The 22,547-nt window shown below is 41.1% G+C and overlaps 1 protein-coding gene across 1 annotated transcript in view; it reads right to left on the bottom strand.

Moving 5' to 3' along the window:
• Positions 1 to 22,547, bottom strand: part of ARFGEF3 (ARFGEF family member 3) — an 86,395-nt gene that overhangs the window by 18,537 nt on the left and 45,311 nt on the right. The window contains exons 13-27 of the mRNA XM_007433314.4: positions 22,204 to 22,370; positions 21,301 to 21,466; positions 20,338 to 20,445; positions 19,528 to 19,743; positions 19,205 to 19,315; positions 17,715 to 17,865; positions 14,196 to 14,510; positions 12,798 to 12,931; positions 11,490 to 11,635; positions 10,030 to 10,209; positions 8,795 to 8,939; positions 6,008 to 6,130; positions 4,224 to 4,321; positions 3,450 to 3,594; positions 1,523 to 1,651 (exon numbers count right to left, since the gene is read on the bottom strand). Coding sequence (XP_007433376.3) covers positions 1,523 to 1,651; positions 3,450 to 3,594; positions 4,224 to 4,321; positions 6,008 to 6,130; positions 8,795 to 8,939; positions 10,030 to 10,209; positions 11,490 to 11,635; positions 12,798 to 12,931; positions 14,196 to 14,510; positions 17,715 to 17,865; positions 19,205 to 19,315; positions 19,528 to 19,743; positions 20,338 to 20,445; positions 21,301 to 21,466; positions 22,204 to 22,370 — 2,334 coding nt within the window. The remainder of the gene's footprint in view (positions 1 to 1,522; positions 1,652 to 3,449; positions 3,595 to 4,223; positions 4,322 to 6,007; positions 6,131 to 8,794; positions 8,940 to 10,029; positions 10,210 to 11,489; positions 11,636 to 12,797; positions 12,932 to 14,195; positions 14,511 to 17,714; positions 17,866 to 19,204; positions 19,316 to 19,527; positions 19,744 to 20,337; positions 20,446 to 21,300; positions 21,467 to 22,203; positions 22,371 to 22,547) is intronic.

Raw genomic sequence — 22,547 nt, 5'->3', positions numbered from 1 at the left:
TTGATCAGTAAGCAGTTTTTATATTTGTATTTAAGTTACCAACTATCATGTAAAATTCTTAAATATACCAGCATGAGCTAGTTTTAATAAAGGTACAGAACAGGGAGTACAAATGGAAATTGCAAGAAAATGGTACACTTGGGTGTGCTTTTCTGCACAATTCCAGGATCCTCCATTTTGTTTGTTTCCCAGCAGTTAGACTCAATTAATACTACAGGCTCAGAGAAAATGTTCCTGCAATTATTTTTTCCACAAAAAAACCCATCAGGTAGATTGAACTGAGATACAGTGATTGGCAGAGGGTAGCTCTGAATCTAGGTCACTGCATCAAACCCTCTCTGGAGCAGATGTGGAAATCAGTGGTGTCCATGTGTGTATGTCAAAATCTACAAAATGGAGGTGTGTTATCATAATACAGTGGTACCTCGGGATACGAACTTAATCCGTTCCGTGACTCTGGGCGTATCCCGAGTTGGTCGTAACCCGAAGGAAATTTCCCCATAGGGTTCAATGTAAATCCGGTTAATCCGTTCCACCCTCCGAATTTGGTCGCACCCCGAGGCAAATTTCCCCATAGGGTTCAATGTAAATCCGGTTAATCCGTTCCGCCCTCCGCCCGCATTTGGTCGCAACCCGAGGCAATTTCCCATAAGGTTCAATGTAATTACCGTTAATCCGTTCTGGCGTCCACGGACCACGCGTCGGGCGGGAAAGCGGCCGGGCGCGGCGTGGTGCGGCGCGAAAATGGCCGGGTGCGGCGCAGCGCGGCGCGAAAATGGCCCGGCGCGGCGCGAAAACGGCCCGGTGCGAAAACGGCCTGGCGCGGCGCGAAAATGGCCCGGCGCGGCGCGGTGCGAAAATGGCCGGGTGCAGCGCAGCGCAGCGCGGCAATGGCCCGGCGTGGCGCGAAAACGGCCTGGCGCGGTGCGGCGCAAAAACGGCCCAGCGCGGCGTGGTGCGGCGCGAAAATGGCCGGGTGCGGCGCAGCGCGGCGCGAAAATGGCCCGGCGCGGCGCGAAAACGGCCCGGTGCGAAAACGGCCTGGCGCGGTGCGAAAACAGCCCGGCGCGGCGCGAAAACAGCCCGGCGCGGCGCGAAAACGGCCGCGGACCATGCGGCAGGGCCAGAAAAACAGCCGCGGACCACGTGGCACGGGCGGAAAAATGGCCGCGGACCACATGGCACGGGCAGAAAATGGCCGCGGACCACGTGGCACGGGCGGAAAATGGCCACAGACCACGTGTCACGGTGGAAAATGGCCGCCGATCCGGTTCGTACCCCGAGGCGGAGTTCGCAAACCGAGGTAAATTTTTGGGGCCGGAGCTGGTCGTAACCTGAAAAATTCGCAAGCAGAGGCGTTCGTATCCCGAGGTATTACTGTATAAGCCCCACTGCTTTTGGGGCAAGGCTTCATTTAGGTGCCATGACTACTATCTTGCAGATTTTGGCACATTCTCTGTGGACACCCATGATGGAAACTGGATGTGCTTGTAATTTTTTGCACTGAAACCCAGTCAATTACCTGGTGTTTTGGTAACATCTCTTAGTAGCTCAAAGAGCAAATCCAGGGTAGGAGGCTGGTGCTGTCGGGGACAATTGGATATGGCAGTTGTCAGTTCTTCTAGCAGAATGATCCAGACATTAATAAGGCCTAGGGAAACAAAATCTTATGTAAAAGGATATGGATAATGTATAAGCTTTCTGGATCTTTTCCCAGATTCATACTTCTTTCTTCCAATTATGTCTGTTTTTATTTTATTAGAGGCTGGATGTATGACTTGGCTTCCTGGCTTCCAGCAAAGGCTAATTTAGATGCCATATGCCAGGTTTGCCAGGAAAGAAATCTACCCTGTGAGCATCTGATATCTGAATTGATATCTTCCCTTGTCTCTTTGCCCAAATTTAGCTGCCAAATCATCTACTGTTTTCATGCAATGCCCCACAATCAATTTACAGGCCCAAATTTTCTTCTACTCTGATGTAACAGCACATTCAAGGGGGCAGCCCTTCAAAAACTAGAAGCTCACTAATCAAAGAGGAGGAGCAGAACCTGGTTCCAAAGCAGGATTATCCACTTCGTAAAATGAAAAGGACAAGCTGTTTGACCAGCTTGGGGAACTGCACACAGACCAGTTCGCACCTCTGATATCCACCTAGGCTAGTTCCATTTAGAAGGTTATTAGCACAACTATGCTGTTTTTTATAGTATCTTTCTCTTGTTGACATATTCATTTTCAATGAGGAAAAAAACCCAGATGATACAAGTGATAGGAAAATACAAGAGTGTTACAAAAGGGCGATGACAGCAAGTCACTTTGATTATTGGTATAAACAGAAAGGTGAGGTAGAAATTAAATATAAAAAATAGAATAAAACTCTGGATCCCTTGTAAAATATGGTATATACAAGACACAAATTGTCCATTAGGATCTTGTCTGGAACTGGTTCCAGTTGAGGACAGAGAGTGAGATGTGCAGTTCTCTGCTGAAACAAGGCATTATACTGTAATGTACATTGTATATACACAGCCTATCAAATATAGCATCTTGTGAAATAATGATGCTTGCACAAATAATGCTGTTCTCTTAAAATCACTGATCTGTTTGCTCTCAGATGTACATCACAGAGTTATCGCCACGTAAAAATGGGGAACGCAGAGGAACTGAGTTGACAAATAATCAAATAGACAATGGGTCTGCAGCAGAAATTCCTCAGGCAACGTTATAGAGGAAATGTTCCCTAAGCTAGCAATTATGGCAACTTCAGGCTTTACAGCAGATCTAGCACTTTATAGTAGTCGAGTTGCACTTCCCTATTCTGGAACAGACTGGAGATCAGATTCCATGTACACCTCCATCTGGAGATGTTTTCTTTTCCCACAGTGGCTAGACTCCAGCTTGTATTTGCACATTAAAAAGCTGTAATATAATGGGGGAGAAATTTATGCAAGCAGATTTGCATTGCATAACGCATATGCTTAATCTGCTTCAGATGGAATGAGGGGAATCATAATTAGACAGAACCTTGAAGGACTTCTAGTCCACCCCTCCATGGCTGCAGGAAATCTTCTAAAGCCCCTATGATAACTGATAATGGGCACGTGCAGAAGATGACACCTTCTCTCTCCTTAACTTTGTGCTAACATTTCAGGCTCCCAAGGAAAAGTTATCAGGGCAATTAATCACAAAGAGAAATTCAAGCCTACGTCTTTTTTCCTTTCTTAAGAAAACTGTTTTATGGTTGCCAACTTTTCCATTCTACCAACTTATTTCCTTCATAAATGGCCATGATGTCTGGTTGTGATTTGAATTTCTGGGTGCTATATGTATCTTCAGTGCATCAATTTGTAAAGAATCTATTTGTTGAACTTCACATGACGTGGCTAAGGAACCACATTTGTTAGTATGTGATATATAAGTCCATTCTTCTTTAGGGCCACGTTTGCTTACCTGTGTCATCATCAAACTCAGAAAGGACACATTCAATGCCATCCTCACTGCTTGCGGATCGTTCCTGGGTCTTTTGGGGTAGGTTAGCAAATTTCCCACTGAGAAAAATAGGCTTCAAGGGCATTTTGTAGATTTTGGCAAGTAGCTAAAAAGGGACAGACATAGTGTGATTGGTTTGAAATTTCCACTGGCATATCATGAGATTAAGCTTCAGGTGGAACGCCTGCATATTTAAAAAACACTCCACTAAAATATTTTTTTTATTTTTGATAGTCTAGCTGGTTGAAACAAATTGCAGCAATGATTAGGTGGCAGAGAAGAGAACGGTGGTAAATATGGGAATGGAAATGTGGATCATTATATAACTTTGAAATGATTTTCTTCCACCTTTATTGTGATCTTAATTTCACTATTTTTACAAGGCACTTCCAACTGTTAATACTGATTACTTGGAAATCTGACAGTAAATGTGACAAACAGAATTTACGTGTGAAACTCTTCCACCCATTGCACACCTAAGTGTGAATCATGTGGCATTATAATAAAAGCAATATTATAGGAGAAGCCCCAAATCCTGACTATTTCAGTCTAGAATGTACCACTTGACATTTGACGTGTGCAGCTGTCTCCGCTAAGGCAGGTTTCTCCACATTCAGAAACCAGCTCTTTAATGCATATGAGCAGCTCACTGTGTGGAAGGGCCTCTGTTCAGGAACTAATTTAAGTGCCTTCAATGGGATGACAGCTGAGTCTGCATGGCTTCATTCTGCCCACCTGGGAACACCTCCTGAGATAATCAAGAGCAGGAAGGCACAAATCTGTAGACAGGTACCCTGATGTACAGTCACCTATATCCTTGCAGTCTGCTTCCCCTGCAAGGGGAGAAAGAAAAAGGTGAGTCATAATAGATGAGAAGACTATTGCTAGTTTGAGCTGTATGTCAGTGAAATCCAGAAAGATTTACTCAGGCACAAAATAAAACAGGGTTTAAGAGGATTAACAGGTAGGGGGAGACAGAAAAAGCACTTGGGAGTATATGCAGAAACTGTTGGCTTGGTTGCAGGGATCAAATATGATGTGTTAAATCCTGCTTGCACTAAGGCACTCTGCTGGAGGGTCAGTGTATCCATCTTTCCCTCAGCATTCAAGTGCTGGTAGCAAACATACTACACTATTGACAAAGTGCTGTGCTTACTCTAAAGCAGTGTTTCTCAACCTCAGCAACTTTAAGATGTATGGGCTTCAACTCCCAGAATTCCCCAGCCAGCATGCATGGCTCGGGAATTCTGGGAGTTGAAGTTCACACATCTAAAAGTCACTGAGGTTGAGAATCACTGCCCCAAGGACTGTTTTTCTGTGCCTCAACTCCACTGAACCATCCAGTTATTCACTGGATATTCAACTGTATTCAACCAGTTATTCAACCATCCAATTATTCAGTTATGCAAGCTATACTAAGGAGGAATAGAAGAGGCAAGAGAGAAAATGAATGCTCTAGCTCCAATTATTTATTATTATTCACATAATTATTCTTGTGAAGATTCTTGTGAAAAAGAAATTCGATGAGCATCTCTGAGTAAGGTGCTCAGGTGGTGACCTACTGGATCTTCCATAGCAGGGCATCTATTTAACCAATTTAATCTAAAGTACATGGGGACAAGCACAACTCCCTTGTATCACACCGTGATGCCAACACATTACTTCCATGTTACATACCTCATTTCATGTCACCCTCTTTCTCCTGCTAAATATAAGGTTAATTTATATATCCCAATATTCTTTCTCCTAAAATCAATTCCAGGCAAGCCAAATTGACTGAGTTCTTTGTGCAATCCAAATAAAGCAATGATATGATAACGAACAAAGCTTAGGGTAGAATAGAAATTTTGGATATATAAGCAGGCATTTGTGGACTGGGAAGAGTTGACCTCTCCTGATCCTGCCTGATGTTGTTGAATCTTATATGCAGAGAAATATTCTGTTTTGATTTCAGCCAATGATGAGGAATCAGAGCATGTCCTTCTATTACATTTTTTCTTTATATAATAAAGGCTTTTAAGAAACTATGCTGATTTTTGTCTTGTTGGTCTTCAGCAAGCGTCTGCACTCCTAGGTTTTAGAGTCTGGCCAATACTGAATTTAGAGCAGCAAGAAGGAAAGCTGCATAAAATTCTCCTACAGCTGTTAGTGAATGCTAATGAAGGCATAAAATGGGAACATGGTAACCCCCAGAAAACAGAAAAAGAACTATCTGAAATACAATACAAAAAGTTCACCAGTATTCTTGGAACGTTATGGGGATGGGGGTGGATGGCAGCAGAACGTTATAAAAGCTCCATATGGGTCCACTTCTATAAATCACAGAGCTGATACTTCAGCATTCAGTAAAAGAAAGTCACAAATTGTTGTAGTTTTAAAAATGCATTCAGAAGCAGTTCTTGGTGTTGGCTACCCTCCAGTACATTGCTTGCCATCTGTTTCAACAAACATGAATTCTCATACAACACAGAATGTGCCCATTTTTTTCTTAAAAAAGAAAGAGAGAGAGAGAGTTTTACCCAGTCCTTTGACAAACTTCATAAGACATATGATATAACTTGTGGCTGCATTTGCAAAGACTTGGATGTTGTCAGTATTTAGAAATGCTTCAAAGACATCAAACACTGGAGCCTGGCATTTTCCTTAGAGAGAAAGAAAAGATTTAGCTGATTATAAAATGTTCCATTTTCTAGAAGCTAAATGGCTTCAGAGTATATAATGTGGTGGGCTTATTTTGAAGTATGTCCACTTCAAAATTTTAAAATTAAAGCATTTTAAAATTAAGCCCCAAAGATAAATCCTAAGAAGGTTTATGCAGAGGTAGATGTACTTAGGACTACAGCACAGGGTAATGTTTTCAGTGCCACATTAAACCAAGACAGACTCAGCAAACATACATGTGTCTTACACTGAACAAAAAACAGGAACTTTGGGTTCTGATTCCAATAGTAATACTTAGGGTGGTATTTATTAGAAGGCCATAGATTTAATCCCTGGAACCTTTATAATATGAAAAAATTCCAAGTCCAGCCTTGCAGAACCTCTGCTAATCAGCACTGATACCAGGGGGCTAATGGTCTAATTCAGCATGAAGCAGCTTCCTGTAACAGTACTCACTCAAGTATAAGATAAACATAGTATCTGGACTGAAAAAAAATCCAAGAAACTACTAATTAGCATTAGAAAGTTCCAGTTTTCGTAACCTCCGTGTTGCTGTCTCGTGTTCACCTGGTTTTTTTGCAGCCTGAATAAAGCCCTGCAGTAGGGAGATAGGGCTATAAATCAGATAAATAAAAATATTGTACATCTTCATCCAATTATGCAAAGGTCATAACTGCATAATTAATTGCATAATTGCAAAATAATTGTGGCTCCCTACTGATTGAACTGTTCAGTATGGAAGGAGTTGAATCTAGGAGAATGTCCACCCTGCCTCAATCAAGCATCCGGCTGGGACTTTGATTACCAGCTGGATAACTTAATTATTAAACGCTTGGAGGGATGAATACTTTCCATGAAAAAGTGGCTGCTAGGTGATAGCACATTTCACATCAGTTCAGTTTGCAAAAGCTATTGGTTGTAGTTTGGGCATCTTTTTTTTTGTTTTTGTTTTGGTTTTCGGTAATATTGATCTTCATCCTTAATCATGTTGGAGCTCATGGCAATATACTGAAAGCAAACGAAGCTAATCCGGAGCCCCACCCCACATTTTTGGCTCTGAACAACCTTCAACTAAAGATTTAAAGTCAACCAACTATGGGGTAGATGCTGGCAAACGTGAGTCACATCCACATTGGCACTCTGCACCAGTTCAAAATCAGCTGCAAATTTCAGTGTTCCCTTGATGCCTGAGCTGAATCTTTTTTTCTCCCTGGTTCTGTATTGATTAATCTGAAACAGAAACAAAACTGGACTTCTTTTTTTTTTTTTTTTTGCAGTAGTACAGTTCCACAGAATTTGTGGAAGGCTTGTTTTCCCACTGCTAGAAACTTTGGCCTCTTTTTGCCTCTCGACTACGAGTACCAGGAACCTGTTCTTGGTGCCTGTCCGTAGGTGTTCTAAGCTATACCCCTCCACTCCACTCCAGCCGCCATGGCAACATTCAATTACATTTAGGAAAATACTTTATTCCTCAAATGGCAACACACTGTTATTTCACAACCTAAGTGGTTTTTAAATGCAGGAGGAAAGTCAGCCTTGCAGCTGGAAAACTTGGCCTCATAGCAAGTGTTCCACTTCGTGGCAAACGGCCAAGCAAATGCATTCACAAACTAAAATCTGGAGGAGGTAGTTTCTATGACTTTATTTCACTTTTTGGTGGAGCAGCAGTGAGAGTCTTGTTGTTACTGCTGCTCTCCAGGATCTGCAGTAGCCTAAAAAAATCCTTTTTAAGTCTAGCACAGAAGCCTAAGAGGGATCATTGCTAATATCCTGAACAAACAGAACCACCATCCCGAGTTTAAATAGCTAGCAAGGAGTTTGCTCAAGGATTTTGTTGTTTGGAAGTCTTCCTGGAACAGCAGCTTAGCTGTGCAAGAAGAAAAGAAGAAATTTAAGCCCAGTACAGGATCATTGCACCCAGACTTTTAAAAACAGTAATCAGCTAGTATGTTATATTATTTTAGTTTGGATATGCTGAAAGCCTGATTCCTTAAAAAGTTATTCTCCCTGAGGCTCAATCTCTATTTTGGACGGACAGCCCTGTGGGTGTGCAGCCTGGCAGTGGGAGTGAGACCCTCAGAGGAGAATACCCTGATTGGATAGTTTTTTTGCATTCTCCTATTAGTCAGCTACAGTGAGCAGTAGGCATGGCATTCCCTGTATGTTCCTAACACTGTGAGGTCAGATGAACACAGGTCAATTTCATACTGAAACTGTGAGGTATTGGGGAGTAAAAACAGTGTGGTGTGGAAATGGTTTTGGTACATGTGCTAAGTTTATAAAGACACAATTATCATATGGACTGTTTACATGGCTTCATGCTTAGCTCCAAAAATCAAGCACAAATGTAATACAGTAGGTAGTGATATTTCTTAAATCAATGCTATGTTATCCTAAATAATTAGCTTTTTTTCTGAAATATTATGCTGAAAACTAGAGCAATAACAATCAAGGTTGATTTACCAAACAGAAATAGAAATACAATTACATTTCCACTGATTATTTTTAATATTTAGCAACAAACTTTTATATTAGCTTTAATTTACCAGTTTAGCCAGTATTGTTAGGTATTTTACAACATATTGGTTTTCAGAAATTAATTCATAAAGCAGGGGGAGGGGGCAGAGAGAATTAGAGAACCTCACCCATCAAATACTCTCCAACAAGGTACTCTTTAACTTCTGACTTGCTGCTGCTGCGCACAGTTTCTAAAGCACTGAACAATGGTCTCCAACCTGACTGAATTCGAGTTGAGCACACCTCCACCAACTCTCCTATAGATGTGACTACCTGGTACAATTGAAGCATAGAAAGTGTTACAAGAAAATAACAAACACAAAGACTTATCTAGACTTAACTAGGTTCAGAACAGACTCACTGGGATCAGGCAAACAATTACAGGCGGTCCTTATCTAGTGACCACAATTGAGACCGGCAATTTGGTCATTAAGCGAAGCGGTTGCTAAGTGAAACCATGACTCTACTTGTGACCTTATTTCAACTTTCTTTTGCTTTGCAGACCTGCAAAGGTCATAAATGCGAGGATTGGTCACAAAGTTACTTTTCCATCACCGTCATAATTGAGAACAGTTGCTGTACAAGGCAGTTGCTAACAAGAACAACTTGTAGTTCAGACTCACAAGGCCCATTAATTTCAATGAATTGCTGTACATATGATGAAATCTGGATAAGGTTATTTACCAAGTGAATTCATACACTACAGTAGTATGGAGGACAACCTGGAAAAGTGTGAGAAATATGAGCATTGGGAATGAGATGAGGAGCTCCTGAAAAATGAAAGTCCTTAGTTCTGGAACGTTCTGAACATGGCACTACACCCTCATGGAAGTCATATGTATGTATCAAAGAAACCAGGATATGGAAGACACGTTGCTGTTATAAAGTTCTTTATCAGCTATATGTTTCTAATCATAGCACTAAAAATATCTGTTCTGTGGTAATATAAACCAACATTTTGAATTGGGATACCTTTACCTCACTGATACAACTGGTCAGTGTTTTCTGTTTCAGCTATTCAGGGTAATGTGTTACGCATAATGCTGAACCTCCAGTTTCTATTAAAAATCCAACTCAATTCCTCTCTGATCCTAAGGATTTTGACAGATAGTGCTTATATTCCTACATCTATACATTTTTTTCTTATTAAAAATGAAGTCCAGAAATCTCCAAATGCTAAATTTTATTCTCAATATCACTGTGATATTTCTGCATCTACAGGAAGAACGCCCGTCTTCCGTCACGTCTTTGTCATTATAAACAAATGCAAAATAGCATCCACTAAGCATATAATAATTTTTTAAAAATCAAAACTTAAAAACCTGAGGAGAGATCCTCCTTGCCTAACCAAAATCTAGCTTGCCTGGTCCTGAATGTCTTCATCACAAAGTTCTAGCTGCATGATGCGCTCAAAGGGACGGAAAAGTGCCTCGCTGAAGTGAAAATGAGGGGGTTCGTTCCAGTCTGTCAGAACCTCTGTTAGGATGTCATGGATAAAGGAAACAGCCTTCCGAGAGACATGTGTTTCTTTATGGCAGGCAGCCTGCAACGAGAGAAGTGGAAGCAAAATGTATCATAACAAAGCAGTTTGAGCAACAAAACTGAGGAAAACATAGAAGTCCTGACAGGAATCTAAGCTAAAGAAGGGCTCCCATACCTATAAACCAAGGGATTTGATTGTTTGGTTATTTTTGCTTTGGCTTCTTTTATCCCCCACATATAATTTGACTGCCATGTAGCAAGTTCACCTTGAGGACAAAAGTATTAGCATTTAAAAAAAAAATGGCTGCAAGGTGTATCAAATATATGGGATACCACAGTTGAACGGATAAATATATACTGTACAAAAAATAGACATGTAAAATAGAAAACCCCAAATGCCAATTATATAAGGATTTGGGAAGTGACAGCAGTACAAGTCACCTCGCAGGGTTTCCTCAGGAGTTGTTGTCTTCCAACTCCTATCATCCCCATCCAGCATTTGTACTGACAATGTTGGCTGTGGATGCAGAAACTGTAGGTCAGTATTTCTGGAAGGCACCAAGTTAGAGAAACATTCTCTGGAGCATAATCTTTCTTATAGGGTTTCATTTACCTTCATAGATCTTTTTAAGCCCTTTCACTAGATGCTTGGAAGATGGTTACCCCCACCTATGTCACCTTACATCTGGAATACTGCAACTTGCTCTACATGGGGCTGCCCTTCAAGACCACTTGGAAACTTCGACTAGCGCAAAATGTGGTTGCTTATGTGCTTACGGGACAATCATGGTATTGCCACATAATATTGCTGTTACAGGTGTTGCACTGGTTACCGGTTGGTTTCCAAGTCCAATTTAGGGTTGGTTATTACCTATAAAGCTCTGTATCATTTGGGAGGTGGGTATCTTAAAGACCCACTTGATCCAGGTGAATGGGGAACACCTGATAGTTCCCTCCTGTCAGAAAGCTGGATGGAAGAGAATTTGGAGGCAGATGTTCTTGGTGGCTGCTCACCTCTTTTAGAACAACTTACATGTGAAAGCAAGATGGCCCCACTCTTATGGCCTTACAGAGAATAGTTAAAATCTGGCTTTCCCAGAAGGCTTCTGGTGATTAAGCAGGTAGAGAAAGAATTGCTTCATTACTGATCGTTATTTTTTTTATGCTACTACATTGTTCCTTGCATTGTGTTTTGATTTAATATACTCTTAGAGCCTCTGAAATGAAGCAGTTTCTAATTTTTCTAAATAAAATAAAATAAAAATATTGGGGTGCCATTTGCAATGTGAAAATACTATAAATTCTATACACTTCTCTCTTCCCAGGCCCAATTTCACTCACTTCCACTAAGTGAGGAGCCACTAGGTGCCAACAGCGCATAAGATGGAGCAGAGGACGACTTTTACTCCTCACAATTCGGAGCACAGCTCCTCCTAGACGGAACAAATGAAGGGCGCTTCTCCTTTCCTGAGTGGATTTTATTTCTCCTACAAGTTAAAAATGAGTAGAATATTTGGTAATATAAATAAAAGATTAAAATAATGCAATATATACATACACACCCAACTTTTTCACTGTTTCCTGCAATTAGTTCAGTAATTCATTATATTTAAACTTTGTAAGTAACTCTTCAAAACCAAATTTTTCCCAAAGTGACATACAGCACAATAAAAAGAAACAATACAATTCTAAAAACAGCTAAAATATACTATAAAACAGTGTTCCTCAACCTTGTCAGCTTGGAGATGTGTGGACTTCAACTCCCAGAATTCCCCAGCCAGGAATTCTGGGAGTTGAAGTCCACACATCTCCAAGCTGACAAGGTTGAGGAACACTGCTATAAAATACAGTAATCAAGTAATTAAACTGAATAACACTAAAAAATAAAAGCAGCAGGCAGAATAATTAAAAAGTTTCTAAGCACCCTATATGTTTAAAATTAGCATACTGACTGATTAAGATGCCTGAGACAATATTTGCCGGGTGCCAAAAAGGCAATGAAGTCAGTGCCTCATTGGGGCATTCAGAATGGAGGCGGGAGGGGGGCATCACTGAAATCTATTTCTTGCACCTCAGTACAGGAGGGCATTCAGAGAAGATAACTTAATGGTTTTCTGAGAGAAGACAATAAGGCGGTTATAGGAAATTTCAAAAACAATATAAAAGGCAAATTAAACCAATATTAACAGTGAAATACTATACATGTCTGCTTAGAAAGATGTTCCACTCAGCAGGTGTAGGATGAAAATATAAGACAACTGTTGAACATTTAAAGCCAACTACTAGCAGTTTTAACAAGGCAGGTTAAAGAGATATTGGCTTAACTCCTTTTGAAATAGCAAAGGTGGGGACCAGTCTCAGCTTTGAAGAAAGAACGTCTCACAGCTTGGGAGGTGATGCAGAAGGCCTAGTCTGGTGAAAAGCAAGCATAGCAAGTATGGGCGCCCTCTTCTGCAAGATGTTAATCATCAAGACAGATGAGTCTTCAGAAATATGGGTTCCAAACTGATGAAAACTTTGAAGGTTAAGACCAACATCTTGACCTGAACCCCAGAAACAACTGGCAACCAGTTGAGATCCTTCAGTATCAATGCTCTGAATGTGTATTGTTAGCAGCTTTGCATCCATATTTTGAATCAAGAAGCATACCTGGCATGGCCAAAGAGTAATCAACTGTGTCTGTAACCGACTGGAAGAGCTGGGACTGGGAGGCCTTTTTCAGCTGGTACAGGAAACCTCCCAAAGCCATCAGGTTCAGTTTGTCAACAGCATCTTCAAATAGCCTTCATGGAAAGAGGCAGAATATATTACTCCCTGATCAAATCTTCACTCCCGATTTTCATATAAGCAACTAAACAGACATGAGTTACTATACCTTTTCCCTCCTCTACATGCAAGAGTTTAGCACATGGACGTAACAGTAAGGAACTCAAAACAGCGAGAATCAGATTAACAAGGAAAGGGGTATTTCTGAATCCTAACAGAACCAGCAAGGACTAATTTGATTTTGTTGGCCTCAAGTAACCCAACTTTTGATCAATTAGGTAGTCAACAAAACACAGGGGAAAAATTGAGAATATACTGAATACAGAAATAGTACAGTCAGATATGGAATAAAACGTATATGAAAATGCTGATTTATGGTAGTTCAGAAAAAATATACAGCAAATGTACAATAAATTCTTATTTTAGATATTCATTTCCAAATGAAGATAACTTCTAAAAATGAGTTTAAAGGAATTCTATAGAAAAGACACTTGAGAAATCTGGCATCTTTTTTTACAAAAATCATGAAGCACATCGCATTAAATTATTATGCAGCATGCTGAGAATGAACCACAATGAGCTTCAGCCTTGTGCGTTTCTCCTACTTTATTTTCTTACACAGCCAGGAGGAGGGGTTGCTTGAAGCTGTCACTTTCTTTTTCCTAAACAGTTTGCAATGTTATCTGACAGTATTAACCATAGTTAGATTCAAGCCAACTTTTAACCACAATAATCAAGCATAGGATAACTGAACTGGCTGCAACATTTCTTCCTGGCAATGAAAGTTGAAGAGAGCAGTAGGAAGTGTCCATTGATTTATTTATGTATCTAACTGTAAAACAATTATAGCCCACTTCCTCTTCCTCTCCAGAGTATCTTGTGACATGTTACATTGTTGCTTCTGATAGTTTGCATCTGAATTCCACAGTACAATTTTCTTGGCCTTTTTGGGCTGCAAAAATGGAGTGTGCGTGGGTGGCATATCTAGATTTCTCATCATTAAATCAGAAGACTAATTGACTAGAAATTATGCACTCCTCTGTCTTTCATGTATCTGTTATGTTCATGCATGGGAATTTCAGAATGGAAAGATACTGAATAAGGACAATGACCTAAGAATAATTTTCAGCATCCCCTGATACATGTCTTAAAACAGTGACAAAATACCTCTCTAATTCTGGACACTCATTATACTGATCCAGGTTGTGAAAATGGCAACATTCCCCCACTATTGGGTTTGAAATAAATCCAGAAGTTCATCCAGTGCGTGGCTGCTAATACCTGTCGGCCTGAGTAGAGAGGGTAAGGATAGCCTTGGCAGCGCTGCTCCCAGTCATCAGGCTGCCTCCCCGAAAATCAAAAGCTCTTCCCTTACTGCCTTCCTTGATGAGATCCTGAATGGATACTGGCTGGATGACAGGATTGTTCCTCAAGGCTGCCTCTTGCTCCAGAATCAGTTCCTGGGGTGAGTCTGTAGACTGAACGTCACCCTGAGCTTCCCCGGCCACCTGCTGGGCTTGGGTGATAGTTACAGGTGGCTGAGATGTGCCATCACTGAAATGGACATGTTCCAGCGTGCTGATGTATTCACATACTCTGAAAATAAAAATAGGAAAGCGAACCATGACATGGATGGTTCTGCTGGTTTATTCACTCCAAATCTCATTGGTTACATCAAACATTTATTCTTTAAAGATGATCCTTGGTTATTTCAAGAGTACAAACAACTACGTTGTAAGCAGGGTGCCAGTGTAGGGACCAATTCACCAGCAATTAGTAAATCTGTAAAGATAGGAAGTAGATCTGCTAATTGCAAATTAAAAAGATAAACTGAGCTACAGAGAGTACATCTTCATTATTAGCACACTGCTAGTCATAGCAGCTTTAAAGAGATGGTTAAATAAAACAGAATTAAACAAAATTGAACTGGGCTGACACACAGAGGCCACACTCACTGCTGCTCCTTTCCTGTTCCAAAGCTAGCAGGAAACTATGCTGCCCTAAATCTTACTGTACCCACAGCACGCTCTTATGGTGCAACTGGAATAGGTCTTTGCTGTGTGCTGTCCATACAGCTTTAAATGCACAGTATTCTGAGCATTTAAGCATACTTTCAGCTGAGCATGATTGGTAGTTTCTCAGCTGAAATTCCAGTCCCATCCAACATCATCTACCATGTGAAAAGCTTCCTCCAGTTGGCATAGACAATGCCCTGTTTACTCCATGAACTGCACTTTTTTTCCCCTTTTTTTCCCCCTTTTTTTTTTTATCATTTAGTGATTGGCTTTTTAAAAAAGAAATCCTTAAAACCATGGAACACTGTTTTACTTGTCGAACACTAGGTGGCAGCAAAGAGTTTACATATATTGTAGGTGCCATCAGGTGGTCATCTGGTGCAGCTGCTGGGTAAGTGCTGTTGAAAGACTGAGTAAGAGAAAGGGGTTTAGCTGTGGGGATTGGTGTAGGATCTCTAAAGTACCCAAAGAACCCTTAAAAACTTTATGTGAGGTGAGAAGGCAGGCCTCCGGGAGCAACAGCTACAGGGAATGGAATTCATGACTTGTAATTATGTAGAGTGAAATATGTGGAGCCCTTGGGGTTCTCTGAGCTTGGTTCTTTTCTTGCAAACATTTCATTACCCGGCTAGGTAACATCTTCAGTGCTAAAATGGGATGAGGTTTGCTCTCTATTTATCTGCTGTGGCCTGCTTTGCCAGTACTAGTGGGGGTGGGAGTTCTGTTTTGCTCTTCTGGTAGTTCATTGATTAGTGTATGTTGACTGCTTGATTGTGTGCCTGGTGGTGACCTTTGCTTATTTGGGTGATGATTGCTGGAGATGACTGCTGGTGATTGATTGCTGGTGAGGCGATCTTCTGGTCTTTTGTCTCTTTTGAATAGTATGTAGATGCTGTTTATCTCTATGTGTCTGTTAATTGCTGCCTTGTCTGAATACCAGGCTTCCAAGAATTCTCTTGCATGTTTGGATTTGGCTTGGTCTAAAATGCTGACAGTTTCCCAGTTAAAACTGTGGTTGAGTCTGTCCATGTGTTGTGCAATTAAGGGATTTTCATCATGTCTTCTGACTGCTAGTTGGCGCTCATGGATGCGTTCTGCTAGTCTTCTGCCTGTTTGTCCTATGTAGTGTTTGTTACAGTCCTTACACAGTATGTTGTAGATGACTCCTGTTTTTTCTTTTTGGGCAACTGGGTCTTTTGATTTACTTAGGATATTTTGGAGTGATTTTGTTGGTTTGTGTGCTACAGAGATGCCATATGGTTGTAATAATCTGTTGGTGGTTTCTGAGATGTTTCTGATGTATGGCAGTGTGATCCTTTTCATGGCTTGTGTGGGCTGTGTTGTAGTAGGTTGAGTGGTCAGGCACTTTTTGATAAAATTACGTGGATCCATTTTGTTGGAAGATGTTGTATAGGTGGTCTTTTTCCTTTTTCTGCTGTTCTGAGTTGCTGTACTGGGTTTGAGCTCGCTTGAATAACGTTCTTACACAGCTCCTCTTGTGGGAGGTCAGGTTGTTGCTTTGGTAGTGGGGTACTTGATTGGTGTGGGTTGTCTTCCGATAAACTTGGGTTTCTAATTTCCTGTTGTTTCCTCTGCTGATGAGGATATCCAGGAAAGGTAGTGTGTTGTTGTTTTCTTCTTCTCTGGCGAATTTTATTCCTTTGAAGATGTTGTTAATGGTTTCATGTGTCTTCTCTAGTTGTTTCTTTTTTATTATAACAAATGTGTCATCTACATACCGGATCCATATTTTAGGCTGTATGTGTGGCAGTGCTATAGTTTCTAGGTGTTGCATTTATTCTGACTCCTTAAAAACACACAAAATATTATTCACCCCTTTGTAAAAAAAAAAATAAAAAAAAATAGAGATCTATGGAAGGCTTTGTAATAATTAAGCAGGAATTCAGTAGTTATGTGATATTTTGCTATATGCATTTTAGAACTTGCATATTTCACTCTTATTACAACCATATGGCATCTCTGTAGCACACAAACCAACAAAATCACTCCAAAATATCCTAAGTAAATCAAAAGACCCAGTTGCCCAAGAAGAAAAAACAGGAGTCATCTACAACATACTGTGTAAGGACTGTAACAAACACTACGTAGGACAAACAGGCAGAAGACTAGCAGAACGCATCCATGAGCGCCAACTAGCAGTCAGAAGACATGATGAAAATCCCTTAATTGCACAACACATGGACAGACTCAACCACAGTTTTAACTGGGAAACTGTCAGCATTTTAGACCAAGCCAAATCCAAACATGCAAGAGAATTCTTGGAAGCCTGGTATTCAGACAAGGCAGCAATTAACAGACACATAGAGATAAACAGCATCTACATACTATTCAAAAGAGACAAAAGACCAGAAGATCGCCTCACCAGCATTCAATCACCAGCAGTCATCTCCAGCAATCATCACCCGGATAAGCAAAGGTCACCACCAGGCACACAATCAAGCAGTCAACATACACTAATCAATGAACTACCAGAAGAGCAAAACAGAACTCCCACCCCCACCAGTACTGGCAAAGCAGGCCACAGTAGATAAATAGAGAGCAAACCTCATCCCATTTTAGCACTGAAGATGTTACCTAGCCGGGTAATGAAACGTTTGCAAGAAAAGAACCAAGCTCAGAGAACCCCATGGACTCCACAAATACATCAAAGCAGTTGGGTAACAAGTTAAGCAATGTGCAAGGAGTCAAGTTAATTTTCAACAAAGCTGTCCGCAAGTGCACTACGTTACAGTCTAAATTGGCTCAAGGCAAAAAGTTTCCTTACCTAAACACATGAGGCCAGCAGTCTGGATTGTGGCTTCCCATTTCCAGTCCCACACTGAGAACAGCATCCATGCATAAAACATGAGCGGTGTGGAGGCAGACACCTTGCGCCTTCCCCATCTGCTCCAGTTTTTGCTCCACTTTCTGTTTTACTGTATCGTATATTCAGACAGAAAAGAATCTCTTTTAAAAGCCCATCGAGTTTCAATGCAATATATAAACACCCTTGAGCCCTTTGCCCATCTTTACAGCAAATTAAGGCAGAAGTGGCCTGCGATGGGCCCCCATAGCACCCAGAGTGGGTGGGGTTAAAAATGTCAGACCCTTAATTTTGCTGTGGAGTTGTGGAAGGTATGGAAGCACCCCTCCACCCTCCCAATTAAGCCAATTTTTCCTGCTTTGGGGGTGAAGAGTCAAAATGGAGGCCTTTAGCCACTGGAAGGTTTAAGGAAACTATTTTGCCCCTCGTGCTCCCTGAAAAGCCCCCGGAATGAAAAACTGTTCCAAAAAATGGGTCTGTTTCCACTTCAGTGTTATCACAATATCATCTGTCGTGGCCTCCAAGCCTCCAGGCAGGAGGAAAAGAGGAAGTGAAGCTCCCGGCCAAAAAAAGTTACCCTGCCCTGCATAAAAGCATGGAGAGAAAAGGAAGATCATTCCCACTGGCGCTGCTCCCAACCTTCAAGTATTTAGCAGAAAAGGTAAAAAATGTTGTATGCCGACAGGCTGAATGGGCAATTTTCCTGATTCCCAGCAAATATATACTATGCAAGAATAGGGACCAAAGGCAACTTGTACCGCTGAACTCAAGAGGCTGGGCAGATTCAGGAGGCTCAAACCCATTTCCCCTTTTTTACATTGTAAGTGTCAGTCACAAAGACGCAAAAAGGGCCTGAAAACACCGCCAAGAGGAAATGATCTCACGCTGTCATGCCACTGACTGTAGTTCCTTACTTTCCTTACAGTATTCTTGGTTGCAACCTCATACAAACTTTCTTGGGAATAAGATAAAGTCTCCCTTGAATCATGTTCCACTTAGGGTTACTACCTTAATATATCCATATTAAGTGGCTTACTCTCCTCTATCCTTGGAATCTTTTTTTCAGCTACCCAGTCAAATCCAATAGTCTGGGATTATCTCCCATCCAATATGAATGGGATCCAACCCTGCTAAGCTTTTTTCAAGATTGAAAAAGTCAACTAGACGTTGCCACCTGTTGCGACAATGCTATGCCATAATAACATCTATTTCTAAAGCGACTGCATGTAAAATGGATATTCTTGTTTTATTCAGTGGGATTTTGCCCATTTTAAATCTGCAAAAGCTTTTGTTTCTTTACTTAAAGCAATTGTTCTTGATCTTTGCAGAAGATACCCACCCACAACAAGCGGAGGCCCAGCCAAGAACATCCAATAAGTCTGCTAAGCAAAGTGAGCAACACAGAGATCATGGACACTGCTGAGAGCCACTGAACACCTGACATGCTGTACCTTGAGCAATGGTATCACTGGGCTCTTGGGCATCTCTTTCTTCTTTCTCCTCTTGAACACACGAAGCAGCTGCCATCTGGGCAAGGGCTGATGCACAATTAGCAGCAACTCCTATGATCAGGAGGAAAATATCTGATGAATTATAGTTCATCCCAGTAGCCACTAACCATGCATTTGCTAAACATCTGGCAGCACAAAGGGGAAAAACGTAGAGGAAGGTCACATAGCTCATTGCTCTTCTGTTTTGAAGCTGCTGCTTTGGATACTGAAAGGGTACACAGATTTATCTGAAAATGAAAACTATGCCAAGGAATACAGTCTACCTAAAGCACAGCTGAGCCGGGCTGCCTTCCTTAGCCCATCTAGACTCATGCAGATGGCATCCTTCTCCTTTTGGTTCTGCTCCTTGATGCCTTCAGCCCCAAGAATGAATGCTAATCCTTTGGAGCTCCCTGCCATGCGGCCAGTCAGAGGTGTCGATAAGGTATCAATCAAATTCTTCCAGCAACCAATTAGAAGGTATCGGGCAAAAGCGGCTCCTGAAGCAAAGAAAAATGAAAGAGAATCTTAGGAATTATTGTAACTGTGCTAAATATTTACCCAGAAATGATATCAAAGTGTGGGGAGGGAAGTGTTAATTTCCTCCCATCATGATCCTGATGGAAATCATCTCCATCATATTGGCATTAGCCCACAAAAATAGCTTCCACAGATACTTATGGGAACTTTATTCCTTGGAAGCTAATAGGAGGGCAGAGAGGGGATTGTCATAGGACAAGGACAAGGTGAGGTCAAGATTAAGAGAGGGAGAGGGAGTGGGGGAGAAAAATTATTTCAAAGGTTGTGAATTATTCCAAAATCAAGCATACATTTTTTCAGCAATGTACATTTTAATGAATCATAAAAGTGATAAAATCCATGAAGTGCCTCAGATGGAAAATAAAAATACTTCACTGACAAAGGTAAAAGCTGGCACCAGATTTTAAATGAGATCTATATCACACATACAGATATGGAAGACATAGAAACTGAAACATTTCTCTGTATATCAATCAACAGTTAAATCTCTAGTCTAAAATACGACACAAATATATGACATGTGAGCCACGCTGCACACTCTGCACATCCTCCACCTGCCATCACTGTGTCATCTGGTTTCCAGGTCTGGGATAGAGGAGACTGTTTGGAAGCCGAAGCCATCAGCTGCCCGCCTATTGCGCTGCTTCCCAAGCCATCAATGTCTGCAAAGCAAAACATCTCCATAAAGTATCTGTGATGCATCGCTCTTGTTCTCTCTTTCAGCTCAGGGGCAAGGTTCCAGGATACATTAAACCACTCTAAATGCACGCACTGCTTCCTTAGTCCCTTCTCCATGGCTTCTTAACTACAAGTGGAGCTCTTCTACCATTAAGCGTGCTTGGTGAATATGAATCAGAATGGGAGGCCAACAGCAACTTTAGATTCAAATTCTGGTTAAGGATAATGCACAATGGCTGCTACCTAGCATTCACCCAGTACAGTTCATATACAGAAGCCATGAAGGATGGACGTAAGGAAGCGTATTTTCACAGTAAATATGCAGTGCTAAGTTATGATTTAACCATGATTTGCTGAATAAGCTACACCCACACTGCAATCAGTAAGGGGGCCATGGACTACTTCCCCAACCTCCATGGTTTTCTCACTGACCACATCAGCACATCATTCTAAGCCAAAAATAAATAAAGCATATTATAGCTTACTGAGATGCATTATTCAGCCAATAACTTAAAATACCCTTTTACAAAGTCATGATCCAAAAAGAAGAACCTTTCACTGTAATCAGAGATGTTCCAGTTGCAGTCTTGCTTTGCCATGAACATCTATTTGAAAGCTATTAAGCCTAACAGCTTACCCACAAACTCATTTTAGGAGGAGGATACAATATTAGCTAGATCCCCATAGTGTTTATTTCTAATATATTAAACGCTGGTCATATGCATTTATTTTCATATCAACCCACACTTGTTTCTACATGCTTCCTTATTCCCTTCTCAATGCCCTCTTAACCGCGAGTGCAGCTCTTCTACTCAAATGGCAACTGTCATGGAGCCAACCTGTCAGCATAGTGATGAGTGGAAGGCTGTGCTCTTCAGGATTTCCCCAATAACCAGCTTCCCCAAGAAGATTTCTCTCCAATACTTGATGGTAAAGTTCTTCAACCCAGGCCTGAGAAAATACCATCAATACTCCACTGGATTGGACCTGTTTCATGAATTCCTTCTGCAGAATGGAAGAGCGTCATTTAGTCGGTAAGGTACAGCTAGATGTATTGTTTCTTTATCAGGGAATTTTACAAACACAAATGTGATCGTGGCAGCCCCCAACAGAGACAAAAGTATTCCTATGTTTACAAATGGAATCTCAGCATCTCTCTGTTTCTCTGATGCCATTTCGAGGCCATATCAAATTACAGATGAGCACCTAAAGTCTTAGATCTGTGTGCTGCTCTCCTTCATTTCCTCTCACTGCACAATCTCTTCCCTTTCTTTAGGTTTCTTAGCAGTTTACTGTTTTCCTGAACTCAGGGCATTATGGCTGGTGTAAACCAGAGAAGGAAGTGGTGCAAGCAATCTATCTTAATGTCCCTCTCCCTATATAATTATTGAAAGATCCAGGGCTCCAAATTCCCTTTAAATCAGGAGGAAAAGGTGGCAATAATTTTTAATTTTGGACTTGTCTTCTGATTAATGCTTTTCAGAAGGGTGTTTTAAAATCTAAACCTTAAATCTTGAAACAGAGAGAAGAGACATCTTAATCTCTATTCCATGTATCCTCCTTTCTCAAACCCACGCAGCTATGTTAACTGATCTCTGATAGAGCTACTGTGATTATTCTGTTCAAACTCATGAGCTGAAGCAAGACTAAATCTGATCACTGAATTGTAGATTTATAGACTAGGATATGGCCGAGTGCAAGATATTCGTCACAGTATGGGTCAAGGTAGGCTTTGACCTCACCAGTAATACAGGGGACTGGGCGGGTTTCTTCCGATAGTAATCCGCATTTGACAGCTTCAGGTTGAGCAGAAGTGTGTAGTGAGAGACTGCATAGAGGCTATCTGCGTTCATCAGGGTCTGGTAGTTAAAGGGGGCATTCCCTTCAATCCCTGGAGAATGCATCATACCTAATAAATAGAGAGAGACGAGAATTATGTACAAGAACCAAGTTTCAGTCATGTTTTTTTTAATTCATAGAAAATAAGTAACAGTAACTTGCAGTGTTGACACCTAGAAAAATGTAAAATGGCCAGGGTAATGGACACAGTACTGGACTGGGTTTAGTGATGGCTTCTTCGGCGTTT

This window comes from Python bivittatus, unplaced genomic scaffold, assembly GCF_059951505.1.
Source record: "Python bivittatus isolate LINGU-HERP-01145 unplaced genomic scaffold, Pbiv_v1 ctg000020_np1212, whole genome shotgun sequence".
In the NCBI taxonomy this organism is placed as follows: Eukaryota; Metazoa; Chordata; class Lepidosauria; order Squamata; family Pythonidae; genus Python; species Python bivittatus.
Note: the sequence above shows the minus strand (reverse complement) of the source record. Positions and strands in the feature narration are given on the sequence as shown.